A 17346-nucleotide genomic window follows, 5' to 3' on the forward strand; every position below is an offset into this window, starting at 1 on the left:
TAGCTATACATCATCCCTAATATAACTTTAAAAATTAAAATCAAAAGATAACAAGGTAATTCAAATCTGTCTCTTTAAATCAACCTTGTTTGGCATCTATTTCGTTTTGTCTTTATCTACCAAACAAATTCTTTTTAAGTTTGTATTATTATTATTATTTGTAAAGTCACAAGTGAATATGAAAAAATATGCTTCTGGTAATAAACGTCGGTCGCTTGTGCGTGCATAATTATGTGTGTCTGTTCCGCCTGCAGTCCTCGAAATTAGCCCACAAACCCATCGGCAGTAAATTGCCGACGACATAGTCGTTTGCAGCAGCAATACCTCGGCAATAATTTGCCGACACGAGAGAGTGAAGTGTCAGCAATTTTGAAAATGTTAATTTTTGAAGCTTCATTAGTCTTAACAACCCTTTAGTCAGTCTCTTTCAGGAGAGGAGAGGCGTGCGCCTTGCACACTCCTAAATCGTTTCAGGCGTGTGATTAATCGCACGCCTGAAAAATAGAGTTTTTAAAATCAACCTTAAAATCCATTTTGTAGCGATGGCCTTGAAATAATTTTTGGAGACTCGTCAAACAAAATTTCTGCCACATTTTGTCGGACAAAACGTCCGATAGATTTTCGTCATGGTCGAAGACGTTTTGTCTTAGAATTATTGAATAGTCCTGGTCTTTTTAATCCACGAGCAAGCCTATTCATAGCCAACCTGAACATCCTAGCTAATTCACCGACTCCTGACTTAGTTAAAAGAACTACGTAGACCTAAATCTCTGTGGCCTGGCCCCTTCGTCATTGGTAACCAGGTCTTACACAAGAAATCCAGCCTTGCGGTCCTTAACTAATGCGGAGGTGAACGCCGACGGAGCACGGATGAATTAAGTCTGCATAACTGGACTTACAGGCGGAACAGACATTTTATCGTGGATTTAATTGTAGATAATTTCTTCATTTGACAAAGCAATTGGAAACCATAGCAGGTCCGAATTTATTGGATTTTCTTTATGCCACAAGTGTTAATTAAGCAACTTTAAAAACGAAACCCATGTGCGGTAAAAAACATTTGTTTGCATAAGTGTTGTTAAAATGTAGCTGATGGCAGGGAATTCCATGAGACGCGTGCGATCGCACGTGCACGTGCGCACACACGTGCAACAGCTATTTAGGCGTGCGATTCATCACACACGCTAATTACGCTCTTTACTCGCGTAAAATAAAAAAATTAACGAAGGAATTATAAAAGTTGATTTTCTACAGCGTAGCTAATGTTGCCGCTTAAGGCTATGCTTTTGGAATACAGTTTTTAATAGTTAAATAACTATTAAAAACTGTATTCCAAAAATCAATCGTTTTACATCGACAGCTTCAACTGTATCATTAAAAACAGTTTATAACCACTTGTGGTTAAATTAAATTTTTTTAAAAACGTTAATTAAATGCCGTGTTTTTTTCCTGTGTTTAAATTAAATGTGTTTTTTTCTGCCTGTGTGAAATTAAATGTATGTTGAACAAAAGAACATAACATACATCTAAAGAACAACTTTAAATCTAAAAACAACTTTAAACTATTCCAAACAAGCCGTCTCCCAAAAGCTAACAAAAAAAACTTGAAACCTCAATAAATAAAAAATGACTTCCATTTTTATAGATAATAGATAACCTACGGAGAAAATATAACCCTGGGAACAAGGTTGGGGATAAATAGCACTACAAACAAAATGGCAGTGTGTGTGGTGTTGAGAGCGTTTAATATTTGCTCTTCATCACAAGACCTGAAATACGAACTAAATCAATTAAAAAATATGTTTATAAATATCAATGGTTATCCAGAAGCAGTTTTATCCAATGTAATTAATAACACACGGCGAAATTTCAACATTCAAAATGCCGACACTGTGTCTAAATGAAGACACCAATGAAGCTCCAATAACACCTTTCATGGTTCTACCATGCAAAGGAGATCATGGTAACTGCTTAGTAAAGCGTCTAAATAAAACTTTCAAACAGTTTCTACCAGCCAATGTCAAGCCACGCATTATCTTCGCTATTTTCTGTGAAAGATAGAACCAAGGATGAACACAAACATGGTGTTGTGTACAAATACACTTGTCCGGTGGAATCGTGCGATGCTACATACATTGGTGAAACAGCGAGAAGGCAGATATTTTGTATAGGCAAAGATCATGGATACTTCAAGCAGACAGACGGAGCGAAAAAAACTGAAGAGAAGAGAGAAATCACCACAAAAATCACAAATTATTTTCTAAAAATGGCGATTTGTTTTGACGAATATCACGGCGCACGGATTTGGTAACGTACTTAAGTAGTGCTATAAAGCTACTTCTGTACAAAACCTAATTGTAAGAAAATGGCAGAATCGTTGTGGTAGTGAGGTGTAAGTGAATGATGGACTCTTGTCCTTTCAGCTATTTTTGCTTTTTTGTTGTAAGCTACTTATTATATAATATAGTTAATACATTAAGAATTAAAATAATTTACTTGCTAGCTAGGTTTTTAACTTTTTAATTCTCTTTTATTTCAATTAACTTTCTTGGCTTGGGGGTCCTAACAAGTACTTTGGAGTCCTGGGTAAGGGTTTGTGCCTTTCTGTTTCAAGGTAAGTTTCGAATTGAAAAGACCCCTTCCCGCTAACATGGATTTTTCTGGTACCTGTGTGGGGTATGGTATACAAAATCTAGCTACCTCCTTTGCATATTTATTTTTGATTGAAGAGGGTGCAGATAAGCCGCAAACGCTCACATAGCTATATACGGGTGAATGCGGGCGACTTTAAAGGTTAAATTGACGGTTGTCAGCTGAAACCGCCCACACTTTCCCAAACACGCCCACACTTTCCCAAACACGCCCGAACTTGCCCTGAATATTCCCGAAATGCAACACATTGTAACATCATGGTGAACGACAGTTGAAAGAATGTGTTTGAAGAGAAAGGAGTTAATAAAGTTTATATATAAGTTATTTTTCAAGTAAATCTTACCAAAAATCATAAAAAAAGTTCCTTTAAAAACTTTGCTATCACATAGTTCATTTTACTTTTTATCCTTTTTTAAATAATTCTTCGAGAGTGAAGCAGGAAGATCTTGACCGTTTAGAAAGGAATGATATGAGAATGGTTAGGTGGATGTGTAACGCCAGTCTGAGAGACAGAAAGAGTTCAGATGAGCTAAGAAGCAGGCTAAGTCTCCGTAGAATTAAAGATGTTTTCCAGATAAGAAGATTGAATTGTCTGGGGCACTTCGAAAGAATGGAGGAGGATAATTGGGTAAGAAAGTGTAGGGACTTGATATTTCCTGGGGCAAAGCCCAGAGGCAGACCGAGAATGACTTGGCAGGAGGTTATAAGGACAGACTTGATACAGAGGAAGTTGAGTTTAGATCTAACACAGTCTAGATCAGATTGGAAGAGGGTCATTAATATACACCGTCCAACCCATGCTAGCATGGAAAACGAACGTTAAGCCGAGAATGATGATGATGAGTCGTTTGTGGTGAATCCTTTTTTTTTTGGCATTGGTCTGGACTATGTGAGTTTTTTCGGGCAAATACCTGATTTTTTTTCAAAACGCCGAACTCGCCCGAAAATGCCTGCACTTTTTACGCCGTATGCGGCTAATCGGCACCCTTGTTGCAATAGTTTACAACCAAGTCACACATCTGCCAGGTAAGGTGTATAGATGAGTTGCAAATGTTTGCAAAGTTATGTATATGCGCGCATATTCTGACAGGCAAGAAAAGAAGGACCATGCAGCCAAATTGAATGTTTATGCTTATTTTTAGAATTTTAGGAATATAAGGTTGAAAATGAATTAGAATTGTTTTGCTTAACTATTATATCTTCTCTGTTTAAGAGCAGACATTCCCAATTATAGTGTCATTTTTTTTTTACACTTAAAATTTTACGATCTTTGCGGTCTGATCAAAACACTACGTCACTCTGTAACTCATCTATACGCATGATTTGGATGTTTGTATGAACAGTTTTGATGTTAAGGAAAACGAATCTTGCCAACATGGCTTGCATGTTTTTTTTTGACAACACCTGAGTGTAATTAGCATTGAAGTTACTCTGAAGTCATCTGTACATTTAACGTATGGAGTAAAACAGGTATTCACCAGTCGTCACAGAATTACTATAACCAGCAACGAACAAACAGTCTATACCAAATCACAAGAGAATCAACAATGAACAGAACAACCAGAGAATTGGCAGCAGATGAATTGGGAGAACACAAACAGAAGCCTTAATTTCAAAGCTAAATATATTTTTCTTCTTTCCTTTCATTTCAAACATTTCGAATGCAATGAGACAAGTATATGTACATCAAAGTAAGACGGGTTATTTTTTAGATATATAAATATTGATTAATTTAAAACTACTTCTTTAAAAAAAACATTATTTTAGCCTAGATGTGTCTTACCTTGTAAGTAAATTAGTGTTTCATTCTTATTTTGCCATAAAAATCTGCTTAGAATAGCTAATCACAGGGAAGGTTGATCATTGGCATCACAACGATCCTAATTCTTAACCCTAGCGTCTTTTTCAAAGGGAATTCTAGTGCATCAATTCACCCCTTTATGCTACAGACTTTCCGTAATGAATCATTAGATTGTTTTATGAGCCTGTCTGTTTTATTTTATGAGCATTTTTTTAGTCTGATTGTTCACATTTTGTTTACATTGATTTTGTTTTTATTAATAATAAGAAAACCTTATGGTTTGATCACACATTCTTATGATCAAGAACTTACAATTGACACTACATTACGCAACAGATTCTAAAGCGTCAGGAGCCAACCTTGTCCTTTGAGCCTTTTTCCATTGGGATGTCCCATTATGAAAAAGAGACAAAGTGGTTACTTTGAACATCATCATCATTCTTGGCTTAATTCTTGGCTTCGTTTTCCATGCTAGCATGGGTTGGACGGGGTATATTAATGTCCCTCTTCCAATCTGATCTAGACTGTGTTAGATCTAAACTCAACTTCCTCTGTATCAAGTCTGTCCTTATAACCTCCTGCCAAGTCTTTCTCAGTCTGCCTCTGGGCTTTGCCCCAGGAACTATCAAGTCTCTACACTTTCTTACCCAATTATCCCTCACCATTCTTTCCAAGTGTCCCAGCCAATTCAATCTTCTTATCTGGATAACTTCTTTTCTACAGATACTTAGCCTGCTTCTTAGCTCATCTGAACTCTTTCTGTCTCTCAGACTGGCATTACACATCCACCTAACCATTCTCATATCATTCCTTTCTAAACGGTCAAGATCTTCCTTGTTCATTGCCCATGTCTCACTACCGTACAACATAACACTTCTTACACAGGCCTCATACAACCTTCCTTTTAACTCAATTGACAAGACTCTGCTAGTCAACAAAGAAAGTAACTCCCTGAACTTTTTCCAAGCAGAACCTATCCTGTGCAGTATTAAGCTAAATTCACACTGAAAACACAGTCTCTTCTTAAGCAACTCCAATTTAATTAGTTGTTCTACGGGCGAAGTCGATAGTAGCTTACGGTCGGTCGGCGAAATAAAAATAATTTTATCGAGAATGTATGGTCGGAACAACAAAAAAATAATAAAATAACAACGGAGGAGGGTGTTACGACAACCTTTTTTCTATGTATTTTTGCATAAGGCATGCAGTGCATATTTTTTAGCTGCGAAGAAAAGATAAAAATACTTGCATGCTCTAAAACTTGTTTTTTAAAGTTATGCAGCAAGAATTTTTCTTGTGTTGTTTTGAAAGTTGTACAGAATATACTTGTATTGTTTTGAAAGTGTTACAGCAGCTTATACTTGCGCTGTTTGGAAACTTATACAGCAAGTTATTCTTTTACTACTTAAAATAATAAAACAACCAATTTTAGAGTTCTTTTAATGTTTTTTGCACAGTTTTACAGGAAAATCTAAATTAAGTGCAAATTAATTTCTGGTATATGGTTGTTTAGTTGAGAATATTCAAAGTTTTTCACAGCGGTAAAATCATTTTTGTAAAATTCATAACGGAGGAGGGTGTTGCGACAAGCTTATTCTATCTTGTTTTAATTATTTTTCCTAAATGGTATCGACTGTGTTACAGTTTAGCTAGCGTAATTTTAAACATATATAATAATCATAACGAACGAGGGTGTGACGACAATAATCTGTCTTGTTTTTCGCTTTTACTGTAACTATTTTAGAAATCACATAAAAATTTAAAAACTCCTGTTTAACCACGTAACTATTTTTGTGATTACAAAATCAGCGCATCGCACATTTTAGTTTTATCGCAACAAATTACCATCCACAAAGAATCAAATTCCAGTGGCCTTAATAACAGTGGTCCTAAGTAAAGTAATTGAGTAAAGTTATTGATTTACCTTGTTGACATTCAACCAACAAAAAAATAACATCATTGATTATCTTCTATGCTCATTATATTTTCACGAGATGGTATGAGAATTTGTTTTTTATCCCTTTTTTTTCTTTAAAACTTTTTTGCTTGATATTATTTTTTTTTGTCTTCGTGAAAATGAGGGTCGGTCGGGCCCGTAGAAATTTAGCTTATTCGTTGCCTGTAACGTGTAGAGGTTGAAACGTTGATCAAAATAATGTATAGTATCATATCTTTTCTACGAACGACTAAGGACATACGAGGGTTTAAGAATTTTGCTGACGCCAGCAATGGCCAGTTAAAACGCAAAAATATTTTTTCTGAAATTTATATCCCTGTTACCTTCATCGTACGGACCTTGCAACAATGATCAAGAAAATGTATAGGATCATGCACTTTTGAAAAACAGTTGCAGAGATATTGGGGCTTAGAGGACGTCATTAACCCATCCATTCCGAAACGACTTGGGGAACCAGGTTTTGAAAAATTACCCAAATTGGTCCTAGGTGCTCCCTAGTTACCTACGCGTTAAAAAATCATTGACGTCATCACCTCGTTTCCAAGTTATTTGGCCTCAAAGGTTTAGGTGCACTGTAATGGCTTCATTAATTTAATATAGGAATTGACATTAAAGTAGTGTTATTGACATCGCGCTATAACGTCACAAAATTTAACATATTAGACATAAGTTTTTCGGCGACTTCAAAAGAAAATGACGATGTCCACTTTGCCTGTTACGGACAGACACAGTCTCTGTATTATTATGAGAGATTATAAAAAACAAGAAGCCGTCTTTGCAACTAGGAGAATCAGCGAATTAGGATGTACTTGCAATTCACGTTAGGCCATATGCAGTGGATTCTTTGTTTATAGTAAATCGCGGCATTTGTATCATTGACAAAAATAATGGTACACCTTTGTTCATTTATACAAAAAAACCAAAAAATAATAAAGTAGTGGCAGTATTTATTATGTTAATACAAAACTATTTATTAATGTATTATACTCACTAAGAAATCATTGTCACTTTCTCCACTGTTTTTAGCCTTGCCTTGTTTCTATGGTGTCAAGGTGTGCAATTTTTAATTTTTAAATTACTTTGTCTACCACGGAAAAGGGTGTTATGATGAGCCTTGTATCAAAATTAAGCCTCCAGAAAAACACTGAAATGCACCTGCAAACTCCGGACTCAAGTACTAAGTTTAACTACTTATGTGTAAGTATAGTTTGACATTTATGGCCTACTTTGTGTCCCTCTCCTGGTTAGGCAAGAAAACCAGGTATAATAGGATTAACTTTCAGCATTTTAGGACAGATATGTGGTCATTTGACTAGTACCTGTATTCCATTACCTGTATTAAAAAACATTAAAATAATTTTACGTTTTTTTCAAAAATATATACATGGAAACACTTTGATACCTTCAAACTTGTCTGGAAACCTTACTATTTGCAAAACCAACATATTCCAAAACACATTTGTGGTCTTTTTATATAATTTATAAATAAATGACCCTTCTGAGCACTATTTTATTGAATGAGAAGCTGTTTAAAGAGGGGACAACGTTAATATTTTTATTTAGTATCTTCCATCTAGAACTGTTGATTAACCCTTTTTTGTCAATTGCATTTTAATAAACCTATTATTTAATAAACAGAATTCTATATATACAAAAATGGCTGATTTGCTTGGTGAAGATCCTGCTGCTGAATTCCTGCAACAAGAGGAAGACCAGCTTAGAGAACTTGGCATTGACGAAGGTCAGTTTAATGAAGTTCCGAACACTAATGATGCTGGTCTCATTGATGAATTTCAAAGCGAAATGGATTCTGCACCTCAAGAATCAATGACAAATGGATTTACTGATACTGCCCCCGTTCAACAAATCTCAATCCCTGCAGAAGAACCTGAATCATTGAAAAAGTGGAGAGAAGAAAAGGCAATTCAATTGGAAAAACAGGTCGGTTTATCTTAAAATTTGTAGAATAAATAGATAAATAAAATCGCAAAAAATACTAAACTAATGAAAATGAATCATTGTAAACAACCTTAGATTGGTTTATTTGCAAAAGAATCTGCACAAAATACTTGACATGCCTAATTTGCGAAAATTGACCTTCATGAAATTAATCAAAATCTATATAATAATTATACGAAGCTTCTGTGTCTGTCTATGACTTTTTCTTTCTATTTTTTCTTTTATAAAGTTTATATATAAAATATTACCTATAAATTTGTTCTCTACTTTACCAAACTTTTATATTAAAATATTGACGTTGAAGGAAAGTATATTAACATTAGTAAAGCCATTACAATGCGCTTAAAACTTTGAGGCCTTGGAAACAAAGTGGTGACGTCAGTATTTTTTCACCACGTGGGTAACTAGGGACCAATTTTATTTATTTATTTTTTTTATTAAAGACAATTAATTCTGATATATATCACAACCAAATCTCGTTATAGGTTACGGGAAATAGCAAAGCATGGTTTTCCTTTGTTACGTGGTGTCATTCGTAAAGAGTGAGCCAATGACATAAATTTTCAGGATTTACACACAGGGCATTTTGGTTACACTCATAAGCGCAAGAAATGAACACATAAAATTTGGTACTTATTACAAAAATACCAATGGGTTTGTTTACAAAAGAGAACAGCCTCGATGTTCTTTGATGTTGTTCTTACAGGTAGCTTAGCTACCTTATACTTAGATTTAAGATTAAACTAGCATTTATTACTTAATACTCAGTAAAATAGGTCAAGTTTGAATATTAAACTTTTTCGCTATAGCTAGCTAGACTAAGTATGAAAGGACAAGACTGAGCTTTTTAACTGGGTTAAAAGTCAAAACTTAAAGAGGAAAATTACATCACATTTTTTAAGATTATACTACACATATTTAAGAACACCTGCAGGAAAATTCATTGTTCATCAAGTTACCCCATATGGCTAATTATGGAAGATTTCTTCATAAAAAACATCAGAAACTTTTTTCATGTGGATTACTTTTACATTAACAAAAATTAAAAATTTGAAGATAAACTTTTGCGATTTTGTCATTCATTAGTTTTCAAATTTCTTGCTAAAAATTTTTAAGGTTTAAAACCCATGTTCCATAGTAACTTTTTCGTCCTTATCCTAATGTTAATACTTAAGCTATGCAACAACTTTTGCAGAAAATAAAAACACATAAAGAGAAAAAGTTTGTTATTAAAATATTATAAATTAATTTCAAACCGGTTAGTCCCTGTAGCCATTTTTGTGTCAGCGGTATGAAAAACTATGCTAAAACTATACTAAGTAAAAGTCCTATTACTTCAGTAAAAATTGAAATAATGACTTGAAACTTAGTATTACATGTTTTTAGACCAGATTGATGAAATGAACTTAAAAATTTTTTTTACTACTATCATAGTTTCTGAGTTCTTAATTTTAGTCATTTTTGGGAACGCAGATAAACTGTTTTTGACAGCATATCAATTTTGACAAGCCATGTGTACAGAAAACATTCAAAGTGATTTTCAGGATTAAAAATAATTCAAACAGATAAAATGTGTCCCAGGTTTAGGACCAAATACCTTATTCAGCTCAGAGAAAGTGGGAATTTGCTTATAAATACAAAGTGGTTAGAAAGTTATTTTTTTGTTCACCTGGATCTGCAACACGTTTACTTTGCACTAATCGCCCAGTCTGGTGCCACTCACAATTAATTTTTAAATATCCACAGGAACTTTTTATGCAAAATGAAAAATGCTAAATAACTGTATTTGCTTTGCAGAAGTAATAATAGGCTTTATCTTTTTCATAAGTCCTGTGAATGTTGGTTTATGAAAAATATATTATACCTTTAATGCTATAAGCGCTCCACTGCATTTGTAACACATTACACTAAGTCTCCTCAGTGTGAAACAGTTTACGCTTTAAGCGAATATTACTTCTGGCTATACTCTCCCAAATTTTGTTATTTCATAAAAGAAACCTGAAAATCTACAAAATTATTTATGAAAAATAGGTTCCCGTTCGATAAAAGAAACCTGAGCATATGCAGAAGTTTATTTATGAAATATAGGTTTCAGTGTGTCGTGAAAACGTGTTTACCAACATGCAATGCCCTGCATACCTAACTAGCTATATACTCAAGTCTTGAATGTTCACTGTTATGGGAGGTCCAAATAACTAGCTAGCTATTTTTATTTAAAATGACAGAATGCCTTGAAAAATATTTTGTGCAGCTAGCTACATAAAAATAATATATGTAGCTGTTGTACTTCATCACTTAATTATTTAATAACAAATGAGCCCTGGAGTGCTGGCATGGTACTGGCTAGGTAGCTTAAAATCACAAAATAAATATTATCCAGATGTGACCATCCCTGATATACATGTCAACTGTACATGTCAACCTTGATATACATGTCAACTAAAAGCTGTTATAAATATGTGTCCCGTTAAAATATATAAAAAGACATTAAAATATAAATATAATATATTTTTACATAAATAATAAAACCAAGTATGATTGGCACACAAAAATCAAGGACTGATCAAAAATAAAGAAGTTGGGTAAAAAAAGATTTAAGCAGAGACAAACTGGGAAACTTTAAAACAATCTATTGACACCAATTTTTGGTAAATTTCCCAAACCTGGGTCCCAGATCCGATTCAGAATGAACGGGGTTAATGACGTCATCAAAAAACTTTTAAATCACAATATTTCCGTAGCCATTTGTCAGAAGTACATGATCCTATACATTTTCTTAACCAGTGTTTCACGATCGTGTAGATGGATGTACACAAATTTCTTGAGAAAAAAATTTGTACTTTAAGGGGGTCTTTTGATAAACCTTTGTATCTCCTTAACGGTTCGTCAAATGTGAATTATTCTATACGTTTTCTTTATCAGCGTTTCAAGCTCTACACAATAGAAGCAACGTGTTACAAATTACTGAAAATTTTTTTTTTTAACGATATATCTCCTTAACTTTTCCTTAAACGTACATGTTCATATACATTTTTTATCATTTTAAGCTCTTCACAATAAATGCTATGCGGGTTAACAAAATTCTAAAAAAAATAATTTATATATGAACTACACAGTGCTGACATCATCAAAATAAATGACAGTTCTATGTCATTTGTTCTTTGCCTAAGTGGATTTTTCCACAGGCTTTATCGACTAGTGTGGTAATATTGATCATCTTCAAACTTTCTTCAAACCTTAAAATGTTTTTTATGGTTTCTACATTATTGGTATCCCATCCATTTTGCCTTTACCTTACACTGTTTGCTTATTGCTACTTTAATAAGCGACCAGGGTTTTGTCGGACTTTGAGAAGGCATAATAATAATAATAATAATATATTTTTAAACTTTTTCACGTTATCACAGATGAAGAAGGGAAAATGTGAATGATTTTGATTTTTTTTGTTTACTTTTTCTGGATACCTTAAATAAATAAAAATATTCCTACAAACAAAATATTTGAAAGTCTGCACTCAAATGAGCACACCTTGGCTCGATTAGTAGTGAACTATGTCTTTACTTTGTTGCTTTAATTTCTTAATGTTATTAACTAATTCTAAAGTAAAATTATCCATTTTCTTTAAATTTTAAAAATATTAGAAAAAATTAATTTAAAGTGCGGAGAATTAAGAATGGAATAATATTCGAGTTTATGATGAAGATAGCGTCGAAGTAAACCGCCATCTTTCTTTTTGCTCTTTCACATTTGCTATCGCGCTAGTGAAATTTGTTTCCGTTACAGGAAGAGGAAGAAGTGGAAGCGAGGAAAGCTTGGAATGATAAAGCCAAAAAAGAACTGGAAGACTGGTATAATCGTTACAACGAACAGCTAGAAAAAGTGAAAAATGAGAACCGAGCTGCCCAGGAACAGTTCATTGAAGAAATGACAGACACCAAGCCTGGGAACGAATGGGAAAAAGTAGCTCGGTTTTGCGATTTTAATCCTAAATTTAGCAAAAATACAAAAGATGTGTCCCGTATGCGTGGTTTGTTGTTGCAGCTAAAACAAAACCCGCTAGTTAGATAAACAAACCAACAAGCAGCTCTCATGGGAATATGCATAGAATATATTGTATTGTGTTTGTGTATGCTAGATTTTGACTAACTTTCGATACGGTGGTGCTTTAACCATTAAAAATGTCCAACCTTTTAAATCCATGTCTTTTTAGGTTGTTTCTTTTAGTCTTTTTTTTTTGTTATTTGTGGTCCTTCAAATGATTTATATATTTTTTTCTACCTGTAATTTATCAATTGCGATTAACATGTCTAGTCAAAAACATATTTTTTCATCTTTTACAACCTTTTAAGGTAGAAAAGAATGTAATCGCGGAGGGGGGAAATATGAAGGTCTACTTTAGATTGACGCTTTTTCTCAATGAGTGACTCTCTTATACCTCGTTCTTTTTGTTCTTTTTTTGGGGGGGTGGGGGTCTACTGAAATACCGAATTTCGCAAATTTTAGGTGAGGCTTGTGCTCTTTCTTTTTCCGGTCCGTCAGTTTACCCCAGACTGACCCGTTAAAAATTGAATTTACGAGGAATTTTCCGTTCAAGAAGATCTCACAAATCAATTTTGAAAAATAAATTCATAGTGTGTAACAAATATTAGCTAATTAGCAAAATTTGTCGTGCCTAACTTCGTAACAGAAATCACAATCTGGTAGGTCGCTTACGTATATCATACGTCTTGTTTACGTTTGCAACGGTGTGAAATAATTGTTTAGAATCCACGCCTTTTATACTACTTCTACTTCCACTACTGCTTTAAAATGTTTGCTTGACGATAATCAGAGATATTTAGGAAAGTGTGTTAAAACTGCCAAATTTCAGGGTGATCACTACTCCCGCAAAATTTAAAAAGTAGAAAAATTGTTTTTTTTTCTTCTCCCCTTCCCCAACATAAGAAGCTAAATGAGACCCTGGAAACGAGGTTGTCAATAAACAGGAAGGTTTGTGGAGCATGTGTATTTACCTTTTCAAACAGCTAACTCGCAGAAAACACCTAATTTGCTTTAAAAGATGCAAAAAAAAAACCCCGTCCTTTTACGTAATTTTGAAGTGCTTTCAGAGTTATTTTTACTTTTACTTTTGCAAAAAAAGAAAGAAGCACCTGGAATGATAGTGAAAGAATAAATTTTTTTGACATTTTTTATAGCTGTATATTGACATGACGTTTACAATTTTTACAATCACGTCATAGTATAAGATACATTTTATGGGTTCGTTCTTGAAGGAGAAACAACTTTTTCCTATCGTTTTGAATTTCAACAAAATCAGAGAGTGAGGTGCTCTACCGAGTCTTTTTGCGCAAAAATTATTATGAACTTTCTTTATTCCATGAAAATCGAGTAAAATTATTTACTGATACTTATATGCTGGAAATATACTGATGTATGTTCATAAACATTGCATGCAAAAAGTTTAGCAAGAAGTTTCAAAGTACGCGTAAAGCTTGCATATTACTTATATAGGTCAAAGTATACCCGACTGATTTTATAAAAAGGGCTAGTTGTTTTGAAACGAGATATAAACTTTCTTTTTTTGTTTACAATAGTGTGTAGAGCACGTGTTTTTGAATTTCCGCGCCCGAAGGCGTAGGAAATTCTTTAAAACCGTCGTTTTTTCTTTTGGAGCATTTTTTGAGAAAAAATCGACCCTGGGATTTCACGTTCCTCTGATTTTTTGTTACCTAAATGTCATTTTAGGCCAAAATTGGTTCAAAAATTAAAACTACTTTATTTTCCACAAAATTTGGCACAGTTAACAAAAAAAGTATGCTGAACATGATGGTGACATCAAAATTTCGATTTTTGGCCACCTTAAATGTCATTTTAGGCCAAAATTGGTCCAAAAATTAAAACTACTTTGTTTTCCAAAAAAATTGACACAGTTAACAAAAAAAGTATGCTGAACATGATTGTGACATAAAAATTTCGATTTTTGGCCACCTTAAATGTCATTTTAGGCCAAAATTGGTCCAAAAATTAAAACTACTTTATTTTTCACAATATTTGGCTCAGTTAACAAAAAAAGTATGCTGAACATGATGGTGACATCAAAATTTCGATTTTTGGCCACTTTAAATGTCATTTTAGGCCAAAATTGGTCCAAAAATTAAAACTACTTTATTTTTCACAAAATTTGGCACAGTTAACAAAAAAAGTATGCTGAACATGATGGTGACATCAAAATTTCGATTTTTGCCCACCTAAATGTCATTTTAGGCAAAAATTGGTCCAAAAATTAAAACTACTTTATTTTCGACAAAATTTCGCACAGATCACAAAAAAATATGCTGAACATAATGGTGACATCAAAATTTTGATTTTTGGCCACCTGAAATGTCATTTTAGGCCAAAATTGGTCCAAAAATTTAAACTACTTTATTTTCGACAAAATTTGGCACATTTAATAAAAAAAGTATGCTGAACATGATGGTGGCATCAAAATTTTGATTTTTTGCCACCTGAAATGTCATTTTAGGCCAAAATTGGCCCAAAAATTTAAACTACTTTATTTTCGACAAAATTTGGCACAGTTAATAAAAAAGTATGCTGAACATGATGGTGGCATCAAAATTTCTTTTCTCTCAACTAAATGCCGTTTAAGACCATAAACGTTTCAATCGGAAGACTTTTAACCATGAATGATAGGCTATAATTTTTGTTCGCAGTTTCTTTTAAAGTGTGAGTTTATTATGACACGTTTCGTTTTGTTTGCGTTTGTTGTAAGATGTAATGTCACTTGTCAATTAGCAGGTTTTTATCAAATATTTTGGTAGCGAGCGGAAATTCTTATAGCACCCAGGGCTTCTTGTTGTTGTTAATTATGCATTAATAACAATTATATATATCATGATGATATTGCAAAGTCGGTATATCACTTTAACTAACTTAACACGAATGTAGAGTTTTAAATGTAAAATATGTGTTTCTTCCAGAGTGTTAAAGGGTTTTAAGAAAAAACGCATACGATATATTAATTAACCTTTAAAATCTTGATGTTTGTTTTGGAAGAAACATGCTCACGGTGAGGTGATATTTTTCTGCAGTATGGGCGTTTGAAAGATCAAACTCGCACAACAAAAATAAAAATCTTCAGGCGAAAGTAAGAAAAACACTTCATCAAAAAGTTCAATTTCGGAGAAGATGATTTTGAGAGAAAAAGTTCATAATTTTTCGAAATCAGGCTCCTAATTTTGTAAAAAGGTTCAGAAGATTATGCTTGCGATATGCTTATGTAAAGAAAAATTAACCTGATAGATTTTGGTTACCACACTTGTTTTTTTCCAGACAGAATACGAATAATTTTAGTTTAAAAAGGTAAGCAAAACATGATTTTTTGTTCAATAAAACTTCAACTGCTCAATCATTAAGCTACCTTGAAGTTTGTGAAAGTAGTCCTAAATATTACAGTCAATATCGATTCAGTGCAACTGGGGGAAAGCTCAATGGTATGTATACCATACGCTTATTTTTTTTTACTCAACCTGAGCCTGTATATGCAAATAATATAAAAACACATTTAGTTTAAATACTTTCTTACTGCATATATTTTTTTAACTTTTGAGAAGTAATTACTTTAACAACAAACTTTTTATTTAGAATTTGACCAACCAAACTTATTGTTTATTTTAAAACCAGAGAACAATTTCCTCTTTCGGGCATCCTTGTTTGTCAAGTAAACGAAATAATATGCAAAATATACAGACGACAACTGCCACGCACAAAAATTTCCGGCCAACGTTTTTTCCTGATAAGGTGCATATATCGTTGATTGTAATAATTAAGAAAAAAAGTACTGTAATTTTTAAAACAATATTTGGGCGAACAGCTTGCTGACCAGCAGAGGGTATTCCGCACCGCACCGCACCGCTTATAATTTTACCCCAAGCCTTAACCCCTCGATTTTAGACCCTGGGAATTCAATGAATCTTCTGCGATGAGCCATTCCGAGGAAAGTTGCAACAACTTTTTTAGCTAGCAACGTATTTTTCCTCTCTTTTGTAAATAAAACGAAACCTCTTCTAGAAGAAAGACAATGAAAATAGTTTTTTCTTTAATTATCAACTTATTGAAAATTATTTAGCAACTTCTCACACAAAGAATTTGAAAAGAAAATTTAAAAAAAGTATGTAAACAAAAAGTGTGAAAAGAATACTTTTGTGATCACATAGCTGGCTATCTTAGAAAGTAATTAAAAGAAAAAGCGAGAAGACAATAAAAATTTGCCAACTTTCTTTTTACTGTGCCTTCAGGATGAATTTCTTGTTTTTGTAATAATAAAAATTTGTCTTGCTAGCTAACAGCTTGCTTAGGTTTTTATTTTTAAGCGATTTGAATGTTTTTTTTCTGCAATAACACTAGCCACTGACTGCTGTAGATATACATGTGATATTTCTAATATATCAATATAAATATATATTGCTACTATAATATATTTTCAGTCAAATGCTTTTTGTGTTATTAAATGTATATGTATACATACAGTGGAAAACTATTATTTTGCACTTGCTTTTAGGTTATTTATGGATTGCGTGTTTAACTCACAAGGTATAAACATAGCTATATAAATAAAATTATATATCAAGTTTTTTTTCTGTTTGTGATGTTGTAGCTCAATAAAAAAATATAATATTGTCATGGAAATTGATGTCCATGCACAAAAAGTATTTCATATACACATAATAACTTAAAATTATAAAAGGATGTAAATCCTTAGTACAAGATTGTTATATATCTGACGTAACCCTACCCACAAGAATGATAATTAACCATCCTGATTATGAGGTATTTACTATACCTTTGAAAAACTGATAACAAATCTATTCCATATGAACATGAACAAAAATATAGTATTTTACATTATATTACATGTAAATTCTTAACAAAGTTTTTGCTTTATATACAGTATTTAATATCATGCTGCATTATTGAA

At 33.0% G+C, this 17346-nt stretch overlaps 1 protein-coding gene across 1 annotated transcript; it reads left to right on the forward strand.

Annotated features, from left to right (window-relative positions):
• Positions 1-8021: 8021 nt before the first annotated feature.
• On the forward strand, positions 8022-12689 carry LOC130654786 (clathrin light chain A-like). The gene is made up of 2 exons (XM_057457412.1): positions 8022-8351; positions 12153-12689. Exons 1-2 carry the CDS (start codon positions 8067-8069, stop codon positions 12435-12437), a joined length of 570 nt encoding a protein of 189 aa, XP_057313395.1. The 5' UTR covers positions 8022-8066; the 3' UTR covers positions 12438-12689.
• Positions 12690-17346: the final 4657 nt, after the last annotated feature.

Source organism: Hydractinia symbiolongicarpus, chromosome 8 (assembly GCF_029227915.1).
Source record: "Hydractinia symbiolongicarpus strain clone_291-10 chromosome 8, HSymV2.1, whole genome shotgun sequence".
Taxonomy (NCBI): domain Eukaryota; kingdom Metazoa; phylum Cnidaria; class Hydrozoa; order Anthoathecata; family Hydractiniidae; genus Hydractinia; species Hydractinia symbiolongicarpus.

Coding starts and splice junctions, on each gene's coding strand:
- LOC130654786 (XM_057457412.1), top strand. CDS start 8,067: ATGGCTGATTTGCTTGGTGAAGATCCTGCTGCTGAATTCCTGCAACAA. Junction 8,352..12,152: donor CAATTCAATTGGAAAAACAG/GTCGGTTTATCT, acceptor TTTCCGTTACAG/GAAGAGGAAGAAGTGGAAGC.